At 40.9% G+C, this 24,998-nt stretch overlaps 1 protein-coding gene across 5 annotated transcripts in view; it reads left to right on the top strand.

Moving 5' to 3' along the window:
• The window catches only part of GSK3B (glycogen synthase kinase 3 beta), a 153,669-nt gene that overhangs the window by 87,935 nt on the left and 40,736 nt on the right, over nt 1-24,998 (top strand). For all 5 annotated transcript variants that reach the window (XM_067004041.1, XM_067004045.1, XM_048047669.2 and 2 more), the window contains 4 exons: nt 8,299-8,409; nt 11,198-11,328; nt 13,195-13,301; nt 22,706-22,803. In XM_067004041.1, coding sequence (XP_066860142.1) covers nt 8,299-8,409; nt 11,198-11,328; nt 13,195-13,301; nt 22,706-22,803 — 447 coding nt within the window. The remainder of the gene's footprint in view (nt 1-8,298; nt 8,410-11,197; nt 11,329-13,194; nt 13,302-22,705; nt 22,804-24,998) is intronic.

Below are 24,998 nucleotides of genomic sequence, written 5' to 3'. Positions count from 1 at the left end.
CAACCTCGTAGAAATAGTTCTCCTTGGAAATACAGCTAAAAGCTTGAGGACTTGACAGGGCGTAGAATAAATGAGATAGGCAGGCATTCCTAAATTGTCTTAAGGAAGGACCTTTTTCCTTACTGTAGTCTTGTTTGGAGGGAAAAACTATTTTTTTAATGAAGGGAAAAGTATTGTATTAGAACACAAGGCTTAGTGCATCACCTAGTACTGTAGCCTCTTTCAGTGATTGAAGATATGAGATGCAAATAAATATTTTAGAGCCAGACACAGGAAAGATCTTAAATATAAAATTACATTGGTTGGCTTTACTTTTGTCCTTATGCAGCTATCACAGTAGCTCTGATAGGCAGCTTCTACCTCAGACTGAAAAATATATTTTATAAAAAAATATATTAAAAATTAAAAATATATTTTATGCTGAAAAAATAATGAGTATTATGGGCCAGTTCGGGAATCTTTTGACAGGTAGGTATAGGAGCAGTAAGCTTGAGACCCATGTAATTTCTTCAGACTCTGTCATAGGCACTGAGGGAACAGAGAAGGAAGTATTTTACCCAATGTTTGTGGTACCAATAGAAAACAGTATCTTTCTGAACACTTAACGATTGTGTTAAGTGTTGTATTAAGTTGATTCTTCGACTGCTCTTACTCCCTTGGAGTTACCTGGGTAAAGCTGCAGCTGCACATCTAGTCTTAGGACTCCTTTACTTTGGTGGCAGCCATGGTTCTGTTTGGAAATAGATGTGGTTGTAAACTGTAAGTATAAACACGCACATGTGGCCACTGGATGTCACCATTCCTTCATACAAATAAGGTCAGTTCCAGCATTTTTTGCATTTTTAAATTTTTCCATTTGTCATGGCTACTAAGTAGTTAGAGAAGGAAGGCTGCGAATTCTTGCTTTGTCTTCAAAAGCAGCACCAAAGGCGTTGTATCTTTAAAGTACCACGTCAGCCTTCAAGATAAGAGAAGGAAGGTACGTCTTACTGTGTCTGATAAGAGTTTGAAGTATGTGTTGGTTGTAGCTTTAAGAAGTAAAAGCTTTTTTCTTTTTTTATATTGAGGGCAAAACCAGCATGACTTTGAACCTTTTACGTTGTCTAAACGTAACCAGGGTGAAGGGCGTATCTTACCTAACGCTGACACTCTGGTGTTTAAGTAATGCACTCTGAAAGAAGGCTTAATCCACGTGAGATGCTAAAATCAGTTTTCTGGCTTTCAAAATCCGAGTTAAATCCTTCAGCGCTTTCTGACAGAACCCTTGGTGTAGCTGCCATCCTGACACTGACAGTCCACATGCATAGCACATATCTTCCCAGCATTGATGGAGTTCTTTCATACCATAAAGAAAATGGGATCCATTTGAGTAAAATGAAGGCTTACTAACCTCGTATAGTCCCAATAGTGATGCCTTGGGATAATTTCAATAAGAAGTGCATTCTTGAGGCATATTCCTATTCTACCAGGGGTGGTGCCCCGCTAGACCTTCTCTTCACAAACAGAGAAGGACTGGTGGGAGATGTGGTGGTCGGAAGCTGTCTGGGGCAGAGTGACCACAAAATGGTAGAGTTCTCTATTCTTGGCGAGGCCAGGAAGGGGACCAGTAAAACTGCTGTCTTGGACTTCCGGAGGGCTGACTTTGAGCTGCTCAGGACGCTGGTTGGCCGAGTCCCTTGGGAGGCGGTTCTGAAGGGCAGAGGAGTCCAGGAAGGCTGGGCGCTCCTCAAGAAGGAAATCGTGATGGCACAGGAGCGGTCCGTCCCCACGTGCCCAAAGATGAGCCGGCGTGGAAGAAGACCGGCCTGGCTCAACAGAGAGTTGCGGCTGGAGCTTAGCAGAAAAAAGAGGGTTTATAATCTTTGGAAAAAAGGGCGGGCCACTGAGGAGGACTACAAGGATGTAGCGAGGCTGTGCAGGGAGAAAATTAGAAAGGCCAAAGCTCATCTGGAGCTCAATCTGGCTACTGCCGTTAAAGACAACAAAAAATCCTTTTACAAATACATCAACGCGAAACGGAGGACTAGGGAGAATCTCCATCCTTTACTGGATGCGAGGGGAAACCTAGTTACTAAGGATGAGGAAAAGGCTGAGGTGCTTAATGCCGCCTTTGCCTCAGTCTTTAGCGGCAATACCGGTTGTTCTCCGGACACCCAGTGCCCTGAGCTGGTGGAAGGGGATGGGGAGCAGGATGTGGCCTTCGCTATCCATGAGGAAATGGTTGGCGACCTGCTACGGAGCTTGGATGTGCGCAAGTCGATGGGGCCGGATGGGATCCACCCAAGGGTACTGAGAGAACTGGCGGAGGAGCTGGCCGAGCCGCTTTCCATCATTTATCGGCAGTCCTGGCTATCGGGGGAGGTCCCGGTTGACTGGCGGCTAGCCAATGTGACGCCCATCTATAAGAAGGGCCGGAGGGCAGACCCGGGGAACTATAGGCCTGTCAGTTTGACCTCAGTGCCGGGGAAGCTCATGGAGCAGATTATCTTGAGGGTCATCACGCGGCACTTGCAGGGCAAGCAGGCGATCAGGCCCAGTCAGCATGGGTTTATGAAAGGCAGGTCCTGCTTGACGAACCTGATCTCCTTCTATGACCAAGTGACGCGCTTGGTGGATGAGGGAAAGGCTGTGGACGTGGTCTACCTTGACCTCAGTAAGGCTTTTGACACCGTTCCCCACAACATTCTCCTCGAGAAACTGGCTGCTCGGGGCTTGGACTGGCGTACGCTTCGCTGGGTTAGAAACTGGCTGGATGGCCGGGCCCAGAGAGTTGTGGTGAATGGAGTCAAATCTGGTTGGAGGCCGGTCACTAGTGGAGTCCCCCAGGGCTCGGTACTGGGGCCGGTCCTCTTTAATATCTTTATTGATGATCTGGATGAGGGCGTCCAGTGCACCCTCAGTAAGTTTGCAGACGACACCAAGCTAAGTGCGTGTGTCGATCTGCTCGAGGGCAGGAAGGCTCTGCAGGAGGATCTGGATAGGCTGGAGCGATGGGCTGAGGTCAACTGCATGAAGTTCAACAAGGCCAAGTGCCGGGTCCTGCACCTGGGCTGCAACAACCCCAAGCAGAGCTACAGGCTGGGAGATGAGTGGCTGGAAAGCTGCCTGGCCGAGAAGGACCTGGGAGTATTGGTGGATAGTCGGCTGAATATGAGCCAGCAGTGTGCTCAGGTGGCCAAGAAGGCCAACGGCATCCTGGCCTGTATAAGAAGCAGTGTGGCCAGCAGGTCTAGGGAAGTGATTGTGCCCCTGTACTCGGCTCTGGTGAGGCCGCACCTCGAGTACTGTGTTCAGTTTTGGGCCCCTCGCTACAGGAAGGACATGGACGTGCTCGAGCGAGTCCAGAAAAGGGCGACCAAGCTTGTGAGGGGTCTGGAGAACAAGTCTTACGAGGAGCGGCTGAGGGAGCTGGGCTTGTTCAGCCTGGAGAAGAGGAGGCTCAGGGGCGACCTCATCGCTCTCTACAGTTACCTTAAAGGAGGCTGTAGAGAGGTGGGGGTTGGTCTATTCTCCCACGTGCCTGGTGACAGGACGAGGGGGAATGGGCTAAAGTTGCGACAGGGGAGTTTTAGGTTGGATGTTAGGAAGTACTTCTTTACCGAAAGGGTTATTAAGCATTGGAACGGGCTGCCCAGGGAGGTGGTGGAGTCACCATCCCTGGAGGTCTTTAAAAGACGTTTAGATGTAGAGCTTAGGGATATGGTTTAGTGGAGTACTTAGTGTTAGGTCGGAGGTTGGACTCGATGATCTTGAGGTCTCTTCCAACCTAGAGAAATCTGTGAATCTGTGAATCCTTATCTTTAATTGATCATATGGAGTCCAACTAACTCAGGGAAATGGGCTGGGATTTAAAAATCAAACAAACAAATTAAAAAAACACCACTTGCAAACATTACAATTGCCTCCACGCTGTTGCTGACATGACAGATGAAAACTGAAATGAAAATATTCACCACTCTTTCCAGATGCTGACCAGTAAGTTTGGTCACCCTAGAAGAACACCCAGAACAGTTTCATAGCCTTTTTATCGTATTACATGGTGCTTAGAGAAATCCTCCTCAGAGTAGGAGTGACAGTTGACAAGAAGTTTTGACATCATCCTAGATGCTGATGTATTCTTCAGAGCATGCCCTGTGATCCTCCCTCCTTTTGCCTTCGGCCTGTCCTTTGGCATTTATGAACTGACTGGCTTCTATCATTGTGTCAGTGGTGAGCAGGGGAGGTAGTTGTCCTGTGACTGGCTGATGTTGATTGCAGTTTTGTAAGTTGTAGATACAGTGCGTGATTTGTGGAAAAAATAATGAAAAGCTGATAGAAACCACTCAGGATTAATCTGAGGTTTGTTGAGAAGGGATATTTGTCCTTTTCCTGCAAGGGACAATCCGTAAGAGTGAATCCTTTAATTCACTGGCTAATGGTTTATATTTGCCATACTGAGCCTCAACTGGATGGTGCTTAGAACATGTTTGCTTGTGTGGACTGAAGGCCAGGAGAGTTCTAAAACTGGGGTTTGTGACCTCCATGCAGCCTTTTCTATGTCAGTAATGTTTTTATTTTCACTGGGTCTTCAGCCTTGCAGTGTTTAACGTTCATGTGCTGGAGCCTGTACTTGCAGCCTGTTTAATCTCTGATTTCTGACGCAACAAAAAATAAGCTGCAAGAATGCTTTGGCTCCTGTGCCCTACTCATGCCTCTCACTGTGGCACAGTCTGTAATGGTATTTATTTCTATGAAGTGTTTCCAAAGTGAAATAGTGCTTGAATTATTGGTTCTTGAGAGATGCATGCTGGTTCAATGACAAGGCCGTGGTTATTTTGCTCTGGCGCCTTTAGGTGTTTAGAAGCGCAGCGTGTGTCAGCTGAGAGTTTGTCTGCCAAGTGACAAAAAGCAGCTTCTAACATTTGAGGCAACTGACCAGAAATGAGTAGCAGGGCTAAAGTCAAAATCCTAATGAAATGCATTGATCCTGTATTTCAGGATCTGGCTCCCTGCCCACCCCCTTTTTCTTTTTAAAGCGTTCGTGGTGATCACCTGAGCAGCAAGCACAGGAAAACACGGATGCACTTAAACATTTGAGCTGTGGAAGAAGGCTAATAATCTATTCAATCCCAACGTCTGTAAGGAAGAGTGTGTTATTTAATGATGTTTTATGTTAGATTTCTGCCACTTACATGATGCAGTCTACTCCTGATCCTTCTGGGCTCTGTAGAGGTGTTTCAGATGTGCTCCTGATGGTTAGGTTACCTTGGCTGGCTCCCAGCCCAGCAATTTCAAAACATTAGCGTGGAAACAAGTCAGATGTGGAATACTTGGTGAGGTCTGAAGAAGGCTTCCTGTAATGGAAAGATAAGCCCCGATCCTTTCTCCTGATCCTGAAGCAGTTGCCCTCATTTGGCAAGCTCTTTGAGCTCGCCCTGTTTCCTGTTGTAATACATCTGGGTCACTGGAAAAATATGTGTTGAGGAGGAATGCATGAGGTAGGCACACCAGGTTACATCATCCTCGGAGCTTGTCAGGCCATGACTGCTTTCTAGCTCATACTGAACCTTGTTTGGGGGAATCCTGGTAATTTGGATGTTATTTTCATCCAGATCATGCTCACAGAGAAGGGTGATAGTTCTTGAAAACTCTTGAAAACTGTACTCAAAGTGTTTATCAGAGTTGTACCAGGTGACATCAGGAGGAGGTAGGTCAGAACACTTGAATCATCTTTAATTCATGAAAGTAGCTATTTAGGGCACTTCTGAAGTGTCAGTTGCTTGTGGTAGGAGTGGAGTATGTTGCTTCTTACGTAGCCAACAGCAGAAGGCTGGCCTTTATAGTTGTGTATTAAAGTTTTGGGTCCATCAGATATATAAATCTAGACAATTTGTTCATTGGCTGGGGGAAAAGGTGTTCATGTGCCATCACATGTTGTAGGTGATAACATGATAGACATTTACACAGGAACACCATGCAAAGCCCATGTAGTTTGTTCAAGTGCTGTGGCTGGCATGAAAACTCTCAGGGACTGGTGGGTGCAAGATCTCCACCTCTGCAACTGAGGTGTCCTCGTCTCTTTGTGCTTGTCATGTTACACTATTGAATTAGTCTTATTTCCAAAACAATGCAAAAATGAAAATCAAAGTGGAGGAGAGAAGTGAAAAAGATGGTACAAACTAAGCAGAGTTCTTTATTTCTTGAAACTCACTGCTGTGAAGTAGCGTAGAAAGAGTTTAATAATCATGTGTATTAGTTTTATGTCTCCTTTTCCTTGTATTGTGAGAGGATAATGAAATCACTATAATTCCATTTTTACTCGTTTTTTGTCTAATGTCTCGTAAATCTTTTTTGATACATGGAACATGAATTCTTTGAAAGAAATTAATCAACCTTAGTAACAGAGTGCTTTGCACATTGACTTGTTACCAGTACGACTGCACTGCTCTCTGAGAGGCAATCATTCATCGCGTTTTATCTACACTGAATCAAACATTCTCATTTTCATGAGACTGTTTGCTCTCTTGGTATACAGGCTGCCTTACCAGGCATAAGTTAACTTGATTTTTCAGGGTGTGTATTTTATTATAAATAATTCCTTGAAAATTCTAACCTAAGTGTAGGGGGTGGTGGTGGATTTTTGTTGGCTTGAAGGGAAAGGGAAAGAAGAATTGTTTCTGCAGAAGAGAAAGTGCGAAAATTTCAGTAAGAGCAGTCACAAGCTAGCAGGCCTTTGGCATTCACATAGTGCCGGTGCTGTTACCACTGTTATTTAAGCAGCGGTGTTTAAAGAAGAGCATCTTTTTGTAGGGAAGAGTGATGCAGGCAGGTCCTTGCAAGGTGACTTGGCCTGTTAGGAGGTACTGGCAAGAGCTGCTGAGATGTCCTGAAACTACAAGCATGTGTTGTCAAATAACAATGAACAGAGATCTTGAAAACGATGCAAAAGCCAGCAGCTGTTCACACATCACGCACTCGAGGTGTTTGTGTGTGTGTTACTACATGCCATTTATGTACCCAGCGGAGATTGCTGCTACTTGCCCAGGCAGGATCGGGACAGCTCAGGCACACGGAAAGCTGTGAGAGTAACACCACACTGTGCTCTAAGTGACTAATTAAGTCCCAGTAATATTATTAAATTGCAGCTAAATGAGGTTTGTTTTCAAGTTGAAAAGCGTTACGACACATAGGCAGTGGACCTGCTGACAAGGGGGCTCCAGCTGAAGACCTGGGAGCTCCCATCCATGGCGTATCTCTCTGTATCACCTTTCCTGTAGAAAGACCCAGTTGTTAATGCAGCAAGTGCAGAAGAGGTTACTTCTGCTCAATTCACCTAGCTTTCAAAAATAAATTTTCAGGTTGATATAATTAATGTTGGGGGGAGGAGGGTATAATTAAATCTATTTGCAGTCCTGATAATTTGCACAGAAGACTGCATTAAAATATCAGAAGTCTTTTTAAGACCTGTTTTACCACTGAAATGATCTCTTCCACAATTAGGCACTATGTGATTATAGCACTGTGTCATTTAATTCCTCTTTGTTCCTGCTTTCCTTTGCTAATATATTCTGTAACAAAGTACTTTATTATAAAGCTACTTCTGTTGTTTCTTTCTATTACATTCACACAGACCTCTAACCTGATTCCAGATAATAAAAATGATTCTCAAATCTTTGCTTCTGTCTTGTTCTGTTTTACCCAGAATGAGTTTGTAAGCTTAAGTTGGACAAAACTGGGGCTTCAAAATACTTGTAAACAGAATGCTTATGAATATTAACATTGGGTTGCTGTCTGTGAATAGGTAATATTAATGGCTGGTAATTATTAACCTCTTAACAGTTCAGTAAAAATAAAGTAACATTTCTAAAAGAGGATTTTTAAACTTTTTTTTTTATGTGTAGCTGTGGGGTGTGAGTTGGAGAATTCCAAGTTTGCACTTCTTGGGTTTTGACAGGGTAGGGACTAATGGGCTGGTTAGCCTGCTTTTTATAATGAGGAAAATATTTCAAGGTGATATCTCCTAATGAAAATATTGAGTGGGCAGAACATTTAAATCTTTGTCCTCATTGATAATCAGAAAATGCCTTATGGTAGAACCACACTGATTCATGTGACCTTAAACATAAATTTGACTGCGGTATTAGAGCATAGGTCCTAAGCCTAGAGGAAAAACAGTTTGGTGGCAGCTCACACGCCCACTGAAGATGTACTTAGAAGGTCCACAGATTTCTCAACCTGTCAGTTTTTCTGAATGCTTTTATTGTACTTCATGCTTCAAAACTATTATTGATTTTCTTTTTCTCTTCTATTCTTTTTCAGAAAGATGAGGTGTACCTCAACTTGGTGCTGGACTATGTTCCTGAAACAGTATACAGAGTTGCCAGACATTATAGTCGGGCCAAACAGACACTCCCTATGATTTATGTCAAGGTAGGTAACTAATAGCTGTGGTTAGATGAAGAAGTATATTACGGGAACAGACTCTCTGGATACCTCTCTTCTCACATAATTAGTTTTCTGAAATTTTTAGAAGCACATACATCTTGAGGCAAGGAAAAAAAAGATGAGAACAATTCATGCTATGGAGAAGGAAGAATAGGAACAAAAGGCTTAAGTTTCAGCAGTTGATTTCTCACTTTACAGACATCTCAGAAAGGGCTGGGGGGAGGCCAGGGAGTGAGGGGTGTTTTGTTTTCAAGCAGTTTAGAGACTGACACCAGCCAGGTTACCAGCTTCAGCATCCTGAGATGATGAAGACAAAATAGTACAAAGGTCAAGAATTCAAAGAGGATATCAGGAAGAATAGCGTTCTCTTAACTGTTACCTTCCCCTTTTCCTGGCGTATGGGTAAGATTACATGTGCTTCTGAGGGAATGAAAGGTGCATTTTTCTCTTACCCTGCACTTGGAGCTCATTGGCTTCACCACTCAGCTTGAAGAGCTACATGGGGCAAGATGTTTGTATGCAAATTGTAGCCTCAAAACCGCACTTGAGCTGTCTGCATCTTTCATTGTCTTTTACAAAGTGGTTTACAATGAATAAAATCTAATTTTTTTGTCAAGCATGAGGCACATCTGGGTCTCGTAATTCTATTTCATATATTGTGGTGACCACAGTCCACATGCTGGTGAATGATCATGTTGCTAACTTTGTATCAGCTTGTTAACATGGCATCCAGATAACACTAAATGGAAGTTAGCAACAAATGTTTCTGACTAGCATTGATTTCTCCAGACTCATCTTTAAATATGTAACATTTAACATTAAGGTGGGCAGAATAATAAGCTTTAATATGATTGAAAGAAGATGAAAGTTGCAAAAAGTAATTATTCTGATAACAAAGTGTTGTGCCATAACTATATGTGAAGAAATTGTAAATTGCATGCTTTGGCAATAGCCTGCACTGTTGCCTGTTTTTAAGAAAGCACAGAATCTTATCATTCAGCAACAAGAATTTCTGCTGCGAGGTCACTCCTGTGTTTGGCCTGTTGGTGGAACATGCCCTCAGGTTATATGCTTCCCAAAGCTTGTTAGCTTAGGTTTTAGTAATTTATTTATATATTTTTGTGCCAATTGCTGTTCATTATGAGGACTTTGGAGGGGGAAAAAGTCTTATCTTTTGAGAGAAAGTTCTGCTTCAGCTGTTTCATCTTGCTGGATATTTGGGACTTCCCATTCCAGGTAGAACAGTCAGCAAGACTGTTCTTACCTTGTTTTTCTGACAAAGCAAGCCTTTGTCATAATCTTATGTTTTAAAGGAGATCACATGACTTTGATGCCATTAAAGCTTTTGCAATTGGAAAATACATTGACAGAACAAAGGTCAGGCCATGCCTATTTGATGAGCTTCTCTTTCCTGGGTAACAAAGAAGCTGCTAAGGAACTGCAGGGAATTTTTTCTAGTAATCTTTTTATTAAATTTTATTTGTAACCTCTAACAGTCTGTAGGAAATTCATGGAAATTTTGGGTTTGCCATGTTGAGATGGAAGGCATGCTTTATGAATTCCACATGCGTTGACTTGACTCCTCAACTTAGAGCAATCTGCTGGATTATTTTGCAATACACTTGCACAATAAAAACTTAATGTGTCTAGAACAGTCAATTCAGAAAACGTTTGTTTTCTTTTCTTTGTGCAGAGTTGTGGTTTTGACAAACAAATACAAAAACTAAAAACAGAGCCAGAAGTCAGGCTATTCTTCTTTTGCTTGTATCTTCCCACCAAACAAAAATGAGAGAGAGGGAGTGTAAAGACAAAGATAATGGTGGGAGTGAGGCAAACATGGCTTGATACCAATATCAAGTAGTTGCACCTGGTTTTACAGACTCTTAAAGCTGATGTGTGGAGAATGTGCTTTTAGAAAAGGAAAATGTGAAGGTGCAACTCCAGTAGTGTCCAGCCTTAAGGCTAATTTCAAATCGTTGGCTGCCTGTTGTCAAGACCTGATCCTGGGTTTTCCCATGCCGTTATGATTCTATATGCTACACAGCCCTAAGTATGTCCAGCAGCTTCTTATTCTTTGTAGCCCCATGTGTGTAGCTGCAGCAGCTGGACATTCCTGCGTTGTCCTGTATTTTTGCTGTGTGATGCTCTTGACTTTGTAACATCTCCCCTTGCTGTATTCCTCATTGCTAAAGAGATGGCCAGCTTTGAAAGGGGGACAAGAACAAACCCTCTCTTAGCATACTACTTTGTGCCTTCTGTAATTTTTTTTTCAGAACAATTGTCTTCATAGGCCCTCTCTTTTTGCCCAAATGTTTGAAATTAAAATGAATCTGTCCCTTCACCAAAAGAAACTGAGAGATTCGTTCTGGTGACAAGTTGAGATACTATCATACATGTACTTCATTTTTATGAAGAGACTGAAAAGACTGCAAAGCAAACTGAGACTTTATTTTGTGTATGTTTTCTGTGACTTCCATCATTGTATGCTCTGTGGTTATATTTTAAATGTTGGAAAGCTGGTATAATTACTTCTTTGGAAGTGTGCTCATTTTCAAAAGAACAAATGAATGAATTTGAACCTCCTGTGTCGGTATGTGGCAGGAGGTGAAAAGATACGCCAGTTTCTGGGCATCTTCACAGCACTAACATAAATTCAGTAGGGTTGTTTTTGGAGTGATTCTGTTTTTTATTCTAATAAGAGTTTGTGCTAGATGAATTGTTTAGCATGTTTTGACTGGGAAACCATGCCTTATGCAGTATTTCTCTGTTCCAGTTGTACATGTATCAGCTGTTCCGGAGTTTAGCCTATATCCATTCCTTTGGGATCTGCCACCGGGATATAAAACCACAGAACCTCTTGCTGGACCCTGATACAGCTGTCCTAAAACTCTGCGACTTCGGAAGGTAAGTTTGTCTATGGCCTGAAGCCTGGATGGTAAAGCCCATTTCTTTCAGACAGAAACTAGTGAAATTTTGCAAAGAAGCTCTCAGTGTTCCTCAGAAGTTTATTGTTTGTAGCTTTGGAAGGGAAATTACTAATACTTTGTTTTATATTTAAAATGATTTCATATTAAAAAAAATTGAGCTGGAAAATGGTATCAAATGGGAGGGAACTAAAATTAAAGCCTGTTGTTTGTGCAGGTATTCAAAAAATAAAAGTAAAGATGCCATTGCATAGGGAAAATATTGTGCCATGGAAAAATAACACCAAATAATAGGGTGAAATGTGTTTGTGGAAGAAAAAACAGGCAGAACAGCATAGTAACATGAAAGGCTAATGCTACACTTTATGAGCCTATGTGTATTAGTCTACCAATCCATTTAGTATTTCAAATACTGTAGAAGGTCAGGATCCGCAGTAACGCTTCAGACTGTAGCTCTTAGTATACATCTGTATTCTAGTTTTCCATGACACATTTTTTTCTAGTATCTGTTCAAGTGAATCACCTTTACAGTCCAGCCCTCATCTACAAAGTAAAACTGATACAGAAGTTGTGGAAATCCACACTGAGACAGGAGATTGATTTCTTCCTGGTAAAGTTTAGTCTTTAGATTGTGCTGTAGCTTTGCAGACTAAAATAGGTAGGTCATATGTGTGAGAGGTCACCGAAGCTGCTGTTGCTAAATTTGCTTGCCCGTAGTGAGTGGGAATGTCAGATGGTGATTACCCAAGCAGTGCATCGTCACGCCTGGTGGCTTGGGAATCTCCTTCTCAGCTCTACCTCACAAGCATAGCAGCAAAATAGGAGTCATGCTGAAACTTGAAGTAACAATGCATAAAAAGGTGGTACTTCACTTTGTTAAAAATGTGGAATTGGCAATTATAGTTTCTGTGCAGAAAAGCTGTAGGGAAAACTGAGGCTTTTCAAAACAGGCTAAATGAGTGGTGGGAACACTCCTTTCCTGAAGACTGAGTGGTGCATCTCAAAAGCTGGATGTTGGATTTAGCTGGCTTGCCACTCAGCTGGGTTTGTTGATACTTAATTGAATATATCATGCGTCTGAAAGGGCTGTTTAGTCTTCCAGATCCTTTCCATCTAACGTGGTACTAATTAAGAAGTATAACATGTTCATAGACTCATGAACAAAAAAGTAACATGCTCTTGTGTCACTTTATTTTCTTAGATGTTTCCAAAGGTACATGCACTTGTGGTTGGGGCAATACTGTAGGCTAGATCCTTTGTGGCAGTGTAAATGAAGACTTTACATGTTAATCTCGGACTATTAGCATGTGCCTACACTGGCAAAGTTTTGTGGTTGTTTTTTTTACCCTTCTCATATTCGTTTAGCCTCATGCCATACTCCCTTAAACAGCAAAGAGAGAGAATATTCTGATCAAGTTTTTTTTTAAAAAAAAAAAAAGAGGAAAAAAAAAGTCAAGTACTCAGTTCTGGTGAGCACCCAGGCCTTTTGAACCTTAAAAGGTAACTACATTTGACTGAGCTGTATTCTGTCCTCTTTTACTTTGTAAACAAAACTCTGTACCCTGCAAAACATACTGACAACTGCCAGCCAAAAATCTGACACTATTTATCCTCCAGATTGCAGTCAGAATTTCCTTTGCTTTGTACACTATAGGGTAGCTGCTTGATGGATTGAACTGATTTCACAGTAAATTGAGTCTGTGGCTTGTGTCAGCTTAGAAGAATGCAGTATTTTAGCATTTAGGAATTGGGGGTGGTGAAGAGTGCCGAAGCTTAACACTGGTCTGTGTTGAAATATCGTAAAACTTCTCATTACTAAAAGATTATTGTTTTGTTTCCTCTTCAGTGCAAAACAGCTGGTTCGTGGAGAACCTAATGTCTCATACATCTGCTCTCGGTACTACAGGGCACCAGAGTTGATCTTTGGAGCCACCGATTATACCTCCAGTATAGGTATGTATGTGTATTTGTTGAAATCTATACCAGCTGCATGTGTTTTTATTCTGTAGGTAAGCGTAAAGGCTTGCAAAAGGCAGAATTTTGTTGTAAATGGTCAGATACCAGTTATTTACAAAGGATGCACATTTCATAGGTGGCTGCTGTGATTTCTATACCTTTTGAGGTTTCAGTGTCAGTTACATTAGAAAAGGGTGGTGGTTCTGCTTGTTTTTTTAGTATATGGGATGTAATCTGATTGAATAATCTGATTCAAATAAAACATTTCCCAGTTCTCCAGGTAATTTTTCTATTTAGTATTAAAGTAGGTATGAAACCTCAAACAGAAACCTCATTTTGTTGAGTTAAAATAACTATAAAGAAAGACTGTAGAAATATCAATTATAACACTGCTTCTGGTATGCTGTGTTTTAGACCTGAATAATTCTGTTGCTTGTTTGCTTGGCTTTTTGTGAAGTGTTTTTAATGGCAGAGAAAATGTGGTGTGATGTTTAGCTTTAAACTCTCTTGAAAGGTTTAACGTAATGTGTACAGCAGCATTTCTGATTCTGCTTATTCTGTTAGCTCTTTCTTCCCCTTAGTCATTAATTTTGAACATAAAGAAAACTTCTTTTTAATACCTGGCACATAGCTGCATCATGGCAATATTGGGGAAACCAGAGGTTTTGGCAAAGGGCAGGGAATAGCCAGGTTTTCATACAGCAATCATAGATGGTTTCTCAAAGTGAACAGCAGTGGGTTGGCTCATTGTGGGTAATACCTTCAGTTCTTTAGTCAAGGTACTCCCTGGGGTCTTTTTGAAGGCTGTGCTGAAAAGGCAGGGATTTGGCTCTCAAGTTCTCCATTGTAAGTTCTAACTGGTTAAACTCATTGGCTGGCTAGCTCATTTCACATCTTCACTTCTTTGAAAATAGAAGTATTCCCAAAGACTTACTTGCTTTCATTATTATTTTTTTCCATTAGTTATTCTCGTGTATTGTATTATAGCAACACTCACTTATCTCTCTTGGTATAGAAAAGTAGCAGTCTGGGGAAAATAATGGCACAGTAAAGATAAAGCGGCAGAACTTTTCTAATGGTTGGGCAAGCCAAAAATGTCAGCCCCAGCCCTGCCCTTCCTGCCCTTGGACACAGCTAGCTCCCGCAGTTTGCTCTTCAATATGCTGACTCAGCTTCAATTGGCAGGAGGCTTCATTTTGGCTAGGTTAACTTTCTGCTGGGTTAGGGAGTTGAGTCAACATCACTGTGTAGTCCAATAAGCACCAGAGCCCAGGTAAAAGCGAAGTGGCAGGAGCTCATGAGTGAGAGGAAGGCAGCTGATCCCAGCTGACATCTGTTTGCCAGCCGAGAGCTAATAGATTGACTCAGCTGTGTTATCAGAATGCACGGACACAACTTGTTTCAGAGGATAACTGCATAAAACAAATATTTTAGGTGTCACCAGAAGAGACTGCTTTGTAGATATGTCTGTGAAATGTCTCCTGCTCCAACTGTAGAGTGACTTTAATATTGCAATTTTTTGCAGAAACTTTAAAAGTTGTTGTTTCAATTTTTTTCTTACCTGCCAGTCTCTACAATAATTCTAATAAAAATATCATGATAAAGTGAGGAGTCCATTTCCCACATGCCAAAAGCATCATGATTTTAAACCGTTGTGGTTCAGACTTCTCTCATGCCTCCAGAAAACTATCACCCCAAGCCTCTTCTAAAAAATGAATTGAGATGAAATTTGCACAGAATAGCTTGAAAATGAAGCTCAGCAAATACTTTTCCTTCCTTCCCTTTCCTCCTTCAGCTTCCTTTTCAACAGAATCTTTGCATCTGGGAGCTGAGAAGTAATAAGATGCTTTTACAAACTTATTTTGCAGTTTCCCAGCACTCTGCAATGTGTTGGGAGTTCTATGGTTGTAGGTATGTTATTCAGCTTTTTCCAGTGGTAATAAATGCCATGTTCATCCTTGGCTCTTGCTAGATAGGCAGTAGCAGTGCTTAGTGAGCACTCTTCCTTACTTCGCCGACGTAGGATTAGTCATCCAAGCGGAACCGACATTCTTTGTGCAACACGCAGCAAGCACAGATAGGTTTCTTTTTGAGAGAAAGGAAAGAACATTTAATTATCAGTAATTCATCCATAATTCAAAGTATAGGAAACCCTGAAATGCTTCATTATTGTAATACTGGATTTTTAACCATTTTTTTTAAAGGCGGACATGTGTTTTCTAATTCCTGTATTCTTCTGAATTGGTAGCTCAACAGTCTTCCTGCTGGAAGTTCCAGTGTGTGTGTGGTAACAAAAACTGAACTTAAACGTGATGTAGGGATCTGTACTCTTCTGTTTAAACGCGCTGTCTTAAAACTACATGGAAATAAAATAGGTGAAGAATATGAAGCCAAAAAGTGCTCAAAGTAGAACTTTCTTTTAGGTTGTCCACAAGGCATCTGGCTGTTTTTATGAGCTTTTTGTTACTTGATAACCTTACCGCACGGCTTGTGATTGTAACATTATGCAATACAGGGATCACTAGCAGTCTTTCCGAGCAAGAAGTACTTTTTAAACTTATGTTGTTTCACATGTCAAACTACACAAACAAGCAGTGACACTGGTGGCCCAAGACTGGCAGCAGAGCCAGAATGCATCGTGACCATGTCCATAGTCAGTCGTGCTGTTCAGAAGTGTGACCAGGAGTTGCATTATCCTGCCTGGTTTATCTAGTTTGTACATTAACACAGGAATTTGTCATTATGACATAGCTAGATCTTAGATGTAGCAGAAACTGAATATGGCTCTAGGATCGTGTCTTTTAATCCTAGAAGTTGCAACAGAGCTGTAAACTGGCTCTGATTTATGTGACCTTAATTATTTTATGAAAGCTCATGATTTAAAGGGGCCTTCTGAATTATAATTTTAAAATAACGTAAATTAAAGGTAGTGTTTTCACCTTTGTATGAATGTGTTCCTAGTTTTGTTTGCGCAGAGCTATTTTGTAGGAGTTTCCCTTTTTTGCAAACCAAGCCCTTCAGCTGTCCCTTGACAGTTTTGGCTGAAGTTTTCTTCCTTGCAGGTCTGTGTGTGATGCCATCCCAGAGTACATTTCCCACATGCTGCTGGCTGCACTCAAGCACTTGTCGCCTGGGTGCTGCTGCCGGCTGAAAAACCGTGGGATTGCTGCCCACATTCCCCTCGAATGTCCTGGGACAAACATAGACTGGCACTGGAGCAGGGATAGACGTAGATACTTGTCACTACATGATTCTGGTTTTATAAAAAGAAGCACTGCTGCTTTTACCCGCAGAACATGCATTTTTGCTAGGTGAGGTGATGGGACAGAGGAGTGCCCATCAGGTCCTGGTGGTGCTTCTGGATAGCGAGGGTCTGCTGGTCTCCAGCGTGTTTTCTCCGACACGGTGCTGGCAGGAATCGAGAGCATTCCAGAGGCAACATTTATAGCCCCTGGCAGGGAAAGATTGATCTGTATGGCTGTATCGCTGGCTGCTGTTGGGCTGTCCAAAAATAAGCGCCATGAAGTTATTCATTCACTTTCCTAGCAAGCACTAGGACCAAGGAAGAGAGTAGTTCATCAGAGCAGAATTCCCTCTGGAGGCACGTGCAGCGGGGCTGTCTCATAATTCCTTGGGAAGAACCATCGTGAGGTGTGTCCCAAACCTGTTTCCAGCCAGTGAAAGGGATTTGCCTCTCTATCTCAGGTGGTGACTCCCAGCGCTGAAAATAAGCATGGGTGTTAATTTACTGAACTACTCTTTCATCTCTGATTCAGTTTCATCTCTTCGGTGCAGAAAAAGAGAGATACCGGTGTTGAATTTGTTCCTGATGACTTTCGAAGCATTTCATGTTTCAGCCGTACTCTGCATCATCGAGTCTGATGATGTGTGCTGGCTCAGTGTCCAAAACTTGCACTGACATGGCACGCATGCCCGTAATCCTCAATTTTGCTCTTGTTCTGACATTCCAAAAAGTGTTCCAATTAAGTAGCGATGAAAAGTACTTTGTGCTTTGGCATTTGGCTACTAGAAGCTGCTGATTTTACAGCCTCCTAGGGCTACTTTTCTGACTTTCTTCCCTGTTAGTTTCTACAGATGGTTGGTTTCCAGCGAAACAACCTTGAGTCACCTCTGAGATGGAGGAAATCCATCAAGACGGATTAAGGGATAGTGGGGCAGAGATGACTGGATGAGGAAAAAAATGTAGGAAGGCAAATGTGCCCCACAGAGGTTCAGAAGGAGGAAAGTTCTTAGTTTGAGCCTTTTCTCATCCATTCAGTATGAACTTTTTCTTCTTGAAAAAAATAACAAGTTTGGGGAGCTAGGACATGATGCAATGAATGCTGCTCATGCAGTGAAGATGGGAACTAACTTTTCAGCTTGGGAAGGCAGAGTTTGAGATCACAACGTTGAAATATGTGCACAAAGTATGCTGTCGCAGCCAGCCTTGGTTAGAAATGGTCATTGTCCACTTGCAGAATTCAAGCTAGTATTTTGCAGGTTGTCACGCATGATGGTTTGTCTTGAATTAAAGAGAAATATAGGTTCTTTTACCTTCTCTAGTGCTGGAATGGCATAAAAAGCAAGGTGAGTACCCAGATCATATTATTAGACAAGTTTATGATCACCTTATAACTGTGAAGATCAATAAAGTAATAGAAATGTATATTAATTTAATAAAAGCTTTGTAGTATAAGAGGCTATGTGAGTTTTTGAGTGCTTAAATTACTACAGGTCATTCAGATAATGGTATTTGTCTGTTTCTTTTGGATTAACCTGAGAGTACACAGCCATTCACTCACTCCCCCACCTCTTTGGAATGGGGGAGAGAAAGGTAAAACTTGTGGGTTGAGGTAAATACAGTTTATTATTTTTCCTTCCTTTTCTGTCCTATTAATATAAGGAATACGCAAAGCAAGTGATGCACGATGCAGTTGCTTACCACCAGCTAACCGATGCCCTGACAGACCCCGAGCAGCAGCCTACTCCTCATTTTACTGAGGAGTATGGCGCCATATGGCGTGGAATATTCCTTTGGCCATTTGGGGTCAGCTGTCCTGGTTCTGTCCTCTCCCAGCTCCTTGTGCACCCCGAGTCCCTCGCTGGCAGGGCAGCACGAGGAGCTAACAAGTCCTCGACTCAGTGCAAGCACTGCTCTGCAACAACTAGAACATTGGTGTGTTATCAGCTTTATTCTCATCCTAAATCTTAAATACAGCACCATACCAACTAGTAGGAAGAAAATTAACTCTATCCCAGCTAAAACCAGGACAGTGTTTTCAGTCTATAGAAGATACGACATAAGCTGCTTTTGTTACTTGTGAAAACTAGCTGCATTTACTGCCTGTATTGTTTAGACTGCATTCTACTAAAGGTATCAAGAAAGTAGCTTTGCTCACTTTCTTCTACATAAAATCAATAGATTTCAGTATTTTTTCTTAAAATTTCACATCATCCCAACATGTTTGGCATAAGGATAATTCATTAAATTTCATTCTCGTTTTTCTATTAACATCCTCTCTTATTTATTAACCAATTTAAAGCATTAGAATAATAGTCATGTTTTGCCTTAATTAGATTGCATATATTAAAAAGAATATACATCTCTTCCCATGGGAGCCAGTACTTACACTGCAAATGTACTCTGAAAGATTAAACTCTTAACAGTTAGCTTTGACTGTAGAACACGGCCAAACATGGTCTGTTAAGAAGCTATCAAAAACTAATACGACCTGCCTTATCACTTCTCTTAAGTTATATATCTTTAAGTACAGAATTCAGTACAGTTTTATTTTTCTAAATATAGAACTTAGTACATTTTAAAATACAGCATTTAGTACATTTTACTTGCTTTTTAGCACATCTCTTTACAGAATTTAGTACGGTTTTAGTACATTTTCTACTTCAGGATTGCAGAAAATGTTACCATTCAAATTTGGAAGATAAATTCCAAAAGGACAGATTCAAAAGAGTAGTAATAAAAAAAAAAAAAAAAGTAAATCATTGTGGAATGAAATTTCAGTCCTCTTAAAGTCAGTGGCAAAAATTTCATTAAATTTCAGCAGAGTCAAAACTTACCATTTTCTTCCTTATTGTACATTATTCAGCAGAGTTGTATAAACACCTATGTAAATTGTATTTGTTACCATCCCTGCTTTCAAGCTGCTGAAGTTGGCTTCAGATCTCTGGCTTTAATTGAGAATACTTCGAAGATTTGCTCATTTCTTTGAAGAGAGGATGTTGCCCAAGTCCGAATTTGGAAGAGTGTGAAATGACACTCCTGGAAAAAGTTGTGGATTTCAGAGCATCTGTGGTGTGTGTTGATTAATTTAAAGTATTAAAGCAAATAAATCAAGGAAAATTAAACCACCTTTTAACGAGGCATTAAATCACCTGATTTGATGAACTTCACTGCACAAGGAACAACTGCGTAGGTTTCCAGTGGATTTGCTGTGTTTGATGGATTCCCCCGGCACAAATGCCACAAGCATTCCTTAGACTTCACCAGCTGTTCCCTCATGACCTACATCCTTTTTATTCTCTTTCCCACTGCAGTGCCCTCAGCTTTCTCCTGCATCCAGCCTTTTTCTGTTTGCACCTCCTTTGGCTTGTCTGCGGCTGCATTTGTGTTCTGGACAAGCCAGGCAGGTCCCGCAGGGACTGAGCTCTCCTTTCGCAGCGGTGGCGCTGGTGCATGCTCTCCCTCTGGTTTTTACAAAACTTCTGAAATGGATTCAAGACCTCTGCCTTTCAGACTGGTCTGAAATTGGCTGGGGGAGGGAGAAGGGAGCCCAGGAAGGGATAAAACAGCACAAAGCCAATTTCACAGAGAAGCCAGCCAGGTTATTTAAGAACAGTTTTACAAAACCACAGTCCAATTCAAAAAAAAAATATGCTAACTTAGTTTCCAGATTTTAAAAGGAACTGAGTTCTGAGTGCTGACTTACTCAAATACCAGCTTTGGTTTTGTGCATGTTCTGTCTTTTCCTTCCCATATATTGTTTCTTTCTCAGTCCAAAGTAAGTGTTGGAATAGTCAATAATGATTACAGCTTTGGGGTGCCACTTGCTTCGTGTATTCACATGGAAAGGACTCTGCTTTCTCAAAACCCCTTAAGGTGCCTTTACGTGGACTGTTAGGTTACAGTGCTCAGCTTAATACATTTAATCTGTTTCTTCACTGCTTCTGAAGAAATCTGTTATCTATTGAACTGTTGTGTAAGTTCCTAGAAACCCAACCACATTTTTGACAGGCTCTTGGTATGTGACAGAAGTAATACTTTGCATCATCCTTTTGTTGTATATATTGGTCTCATGGCTGTAGTTATCAGTTATCAGCTGCTGAGCAGTCAGATGCAATTAATTATTCTTTATTTGATGCCTTTGCCCAAAAGAGATCTTGGCACCTTGGTGTCTTTATCAGCTTCTACTAAATATTGCTAAACGTTCACAAAGCGTGTGGCTTGTTTGCTTGCTGAAATTTGGCTTAAACTTGTGATTAGTTCTGATTGCCGTTTGCATTGCAAGTCATTACTTTTTAGGGTAAGCACTGATGCAAATTTTGTCCTAAGGCATTATGTGACAGTCCATCAATTTGACTTGGAGAGGCATTATGTTGAAAGCTGCAGTAATTTTTTGTCTGCCATGTGTTATGATTGAACTGTATCTTTCTTGAGAAGAGGGGAAAATACTTCTACATTATCCCACTCTCTCTTTTTAATATGGACACGGGAAGGAGAAGTCTGTTCTTGCTTCCCAGTTATTGTTATCAATCTTGAATTCCTGATGTTTTTATTTTTGTATCAGTCTCTAGTGGTTTTGACAAAGTAATAGTCAACTGTTAGAGGACTATCAGGTGTCAGTTATAGCTAAATATTTGTGTGTTGCATGTATCCTACTTCCCAGTGGTGTTACTTGAATACACATGGGGAGTAAGGATCTTCAGCATGGAATATCTCCAGCTGGAAAACGTCTCAGGAGGTAAATTCATAGAATCACAGAATGGTTTGGGTTGGAAGGGACCTTAAAGCCCATCCAGTTCCAACCCCCTGCCATGGGCAGGGACACCTCCCACCAGACCAGGTTGCTCAAAGCCCCATCCAGCCTGGCCTTGAACACTTCCAGGGATGGGGCAATTATCTGGGTTTTGAGTTGTGGTGGTGCTACTGTTGCTTGCTGGAGGAATATTCTCTTATAAGAGTATGCAAGAGCTCAAAGAAGCATGGGAGGAAAGTGACTGGTTTTGTTTTTTTCTCTTTTGGGGCATTACAGTCTTGTAGGCTTTATAAATCTTTTGGTATTGATTACTTTTTTAAGATTTTTGTGTGAGGTTTCAGATGTACGTTGAATAAATCATGACTTTTCTAGAAAACCTTACAGGCAACCTATTTTTTGGAGAAAGTTTGTTGCATCTCTGTCATACTTGTAGTCTATTGAGCAGTTCAAACTTCAGTATTTGGTGTGCAGTTGTAGCAAATTCTCACAAGTATCTTCTGTCAAGTGTTCACTGAAACTGCTTGGTTAAGTTTTTGTTCAGAATGATTGTTTTGGAGGACAAAAGCTAAATCCTGTAGTACATGTAGATGCATTCTTAAGTTACTGTTGTAGTATTGAATTGTCTTATTTCTATATAAAAAGATACACCTGTAATAGATGATGAAGATTGTCTTACATTGAGGAGCAGCTTCTAGTGGCTAGATTTGGTTTATGGTATATGAATGAAAATTAATTTATGGCATCTTTTACGGATGCTGTTGACCTATGTCTTGCAGCGCTGGTGTTCAGCCAAGTTTGCAAATGGAACTGGGATAAAGATTAGGTCTTGATGTGACTCTGAGGCTGTCTAAATTATTACGTACTACATATTACTAGTAATATTTGCAGTACTGGCTTGTCTGCTAATGTATATATGCTTTCAGTACATAGATGAAAAATTAATCCATTCAACATTCAGAAACAGCAAAAACATCAGCTGTTGTGGTAGATGATAACTATGAGTAGTTCATGATCATTGTGATTTAAGAACCACACAGGGCTTGGGGAAGTTCCTAATTTTCCCATGGCAGATATACTGTTCTTTTCCCTATGTGTATAAGTTTTAATGTCAAGATATGCGGTGTTCAACATTATTTTCCAGTTCATATTGTCTCATTGTTTGACTCTAGAATACCTGCCCCCCTATTGCTTTATGCCACATATCTTTGTTTCCTAGCTGTAAATTTAGGAGAGGAATGTTTTTGGTTTTTAGCTGTGTTATATGCAGTATGAAACCTGGCAAGTGATAAAATTAGTAGCTTAAAATTTCTGTGGTTTTATATATATATATACACATCTATAAATGGCTCAGTACATACCTTTTACTGATACCTTCTCTTGTCCTCTGCTTTTTTTCACCCTTTTCAGATGTGTGGTCAGCAGGCTGTGTATTGGCTGAACTGTTACTAGGACAACCAATCTTTCCAGGTGACAGTGGTGTGGATCAGTTGGTGGAAATAATCAAGGTATGGAATGGAATTTAAAGTGTGTGTGCTTTTTTTTTTTTCCCCAACTCCTTTGGAATCAGTATGAAAATGTTCATTGTTATGAGCTTGGCAACATATATTTTCAGTCACTATTGTACAATGAGTTGTGTGTAAACCGTGACTGAAAGCACTTCTCGTGTTTTTGAGAACTTGATGATCTTTATTTGTCCCTCTTGTAATCATGTGTAATGATATATTATCTTTTAATTACATAGGGTTTTGTCCCGTTAAAGGATTGCACTTTCAGTGTGCTTGGAAATGGTGCTTCCATACTGAGCCAATATTTATGCATGTGTGATTCTCATTCTTTAAGAATCTGGCTCTTTTTTCTTTGTTGCACGCAGTTAGTACTTGGCTTGGAAAAGAGTGTTATTAAATTTCTTTGTGCCAGATTCTTCACATATGTAGCCATCTTCTCTTCCTCCTTCCTACCAGTTCTTTGAGGTAAGGGGTGAAAACGTGCACTCCTTTTTGCAGCTGGAGAATTGGGACCTAATCAAATGTAGGGGAGAATACCTTCCATCTGAAAAGTCTTATTTTTGAAGTGAAAAAGACCTAATATTTCAAAATATATAACATTTATATATCGCTTAAGTTCAAACACATCTTGATTGATTTAATTTGGTAAGCTGTGAATATTCTGTGATTCTCAAATTAGAGGCATGGAAAAAATAATTCATAGCTTAAAAGATTGGTGCCTGACTTCCCAGCATCTATCCAGTTCAGCTTTGGTACCTTTGAAATGTTCTTTTCCCTAGTATAACCCTCCTCATTCAACGCCTGCAGTGCATCTGTACTATGCACGTAGTAAAATGGGAGCATTACAAAGGATAAGATGTATGCGTGTGCTTTTTGGCTTTATTTCATCACCACAAGGGGACTGTACTAAAAGAACTTCCTTCTTGGTTTTGCCGCTTAACAGCTACCTTGATACATACATGTTTGTGTCAACTTCCTCCTTGTACCGATTATTCACTAGAACTGTAAAATCTGTCTGTTGCTGGTGTCTTTGTCCCTGTGTTAACACAACATCTGATGCCAGCCAGCTCCAAGTTGTCATCCTGCTGCATGGAGAATGTGAGGCTCAGTGTTTCTGTGGCCTGCTCTCTGGTCTCAGTCAGATGTGTCCTGACCTTTCTAGGCTCTTGTCACGTCTCCTCCAGTGTTTGACTACGTAAACCTAGCTACTGCTGCAGTGGTTTTATGTCTGTACTGCTGGAAGTCATCCAGTCGATTCCTTTCCTCCAGAGGCTTCCTGCACCTCCTTCTCCTAAGACTTCCTTGGTTTCTTATTATTGTCTTTCTGCCTAGTGTATCTCAAACCCAGTAAGATCATGTTGGGTCAGTTTACACGGGAAACATCCGTGGAAAAATAAAGTTGCTGTCACAAGCAGTGCTGATGATGACACAAATGATAATTTTATCCTCTTGAGAAGCAACTTGGAGCAGTGCAGTGCTTTCCATTGCACAGCTTTTGTGAGAAGTAAATCGGCCCCTCTAAACACTTCAGAGTGCTAGAGTTCCTGAGGAATTCGTACGATAAACTGTGCTGCTTGCCATCAGAAGTTTGCAAAAAGTTCTGTTTGGTTTAATTAATGTCTGCATTCCCAAGAAACTATATCTAATGAGTTTTTGTGAAAACTACTGTTTATATCACTGTGAAAGTCCTGTAAGTCCTTCGTGGCTCAGTTAGAAATCTGAGAGTAGAGAGGCCTTATCAACAAAACCGTAGTGCTCTGGCATTGCTCTGACTTAAACAATATCCAAGTACAATAATTAGGAAATGGATGTCCTCTCATTGTTGAGGATGTTTGCCAAGCAGAGATTGTGGTTTTGTTTGAAGTTTACTAGAAGCAGCTTTCATTAGCTGGATGTTTTCAGTTCTGCAATATTGGAAGAAAACATCTGTAAACTAATAATTTTATAGCATATATGTGCTCTGATTGTGATGATTCTGCTTCATTTACACTTGTGTGAAATTATACTGAAGCAAAGGAATACTTTAATAAAATTGCTGTTGGTCTGTGTACAGTCTACGGTTTCTTTAAATACTGCTACCATAAATTGTAGTAATTTTTATTGACCAATTCATAGAATATCCCGAGTTGGAAGGGACCCGCAAAGACCGAGTCCAATTCATAGTTGAATATATAGTACTGGCAAACTAATGTCAT

Source organism: Anser cygnoides, chromosome 1 (assembly GCF_040182565.1).
Source record: "Anser cygnoides isolate HZ-2024a breed goose chromosome 1, Taihu_goose_T2T_genome, whole genome shotgun sequence".
Classification (NCBI taxonomy): domain Eukaryota; kingdom Metazoa; phylum Chordata; class Aves; order Anseriformes; family Anatidae; genus Anser; species Anser cygnoides.
The sequence above is the reverse complement of the archived record's forward strand: the minus strand, read 5'-3'. Positions and strand labels throughout refer to the sequence as shown.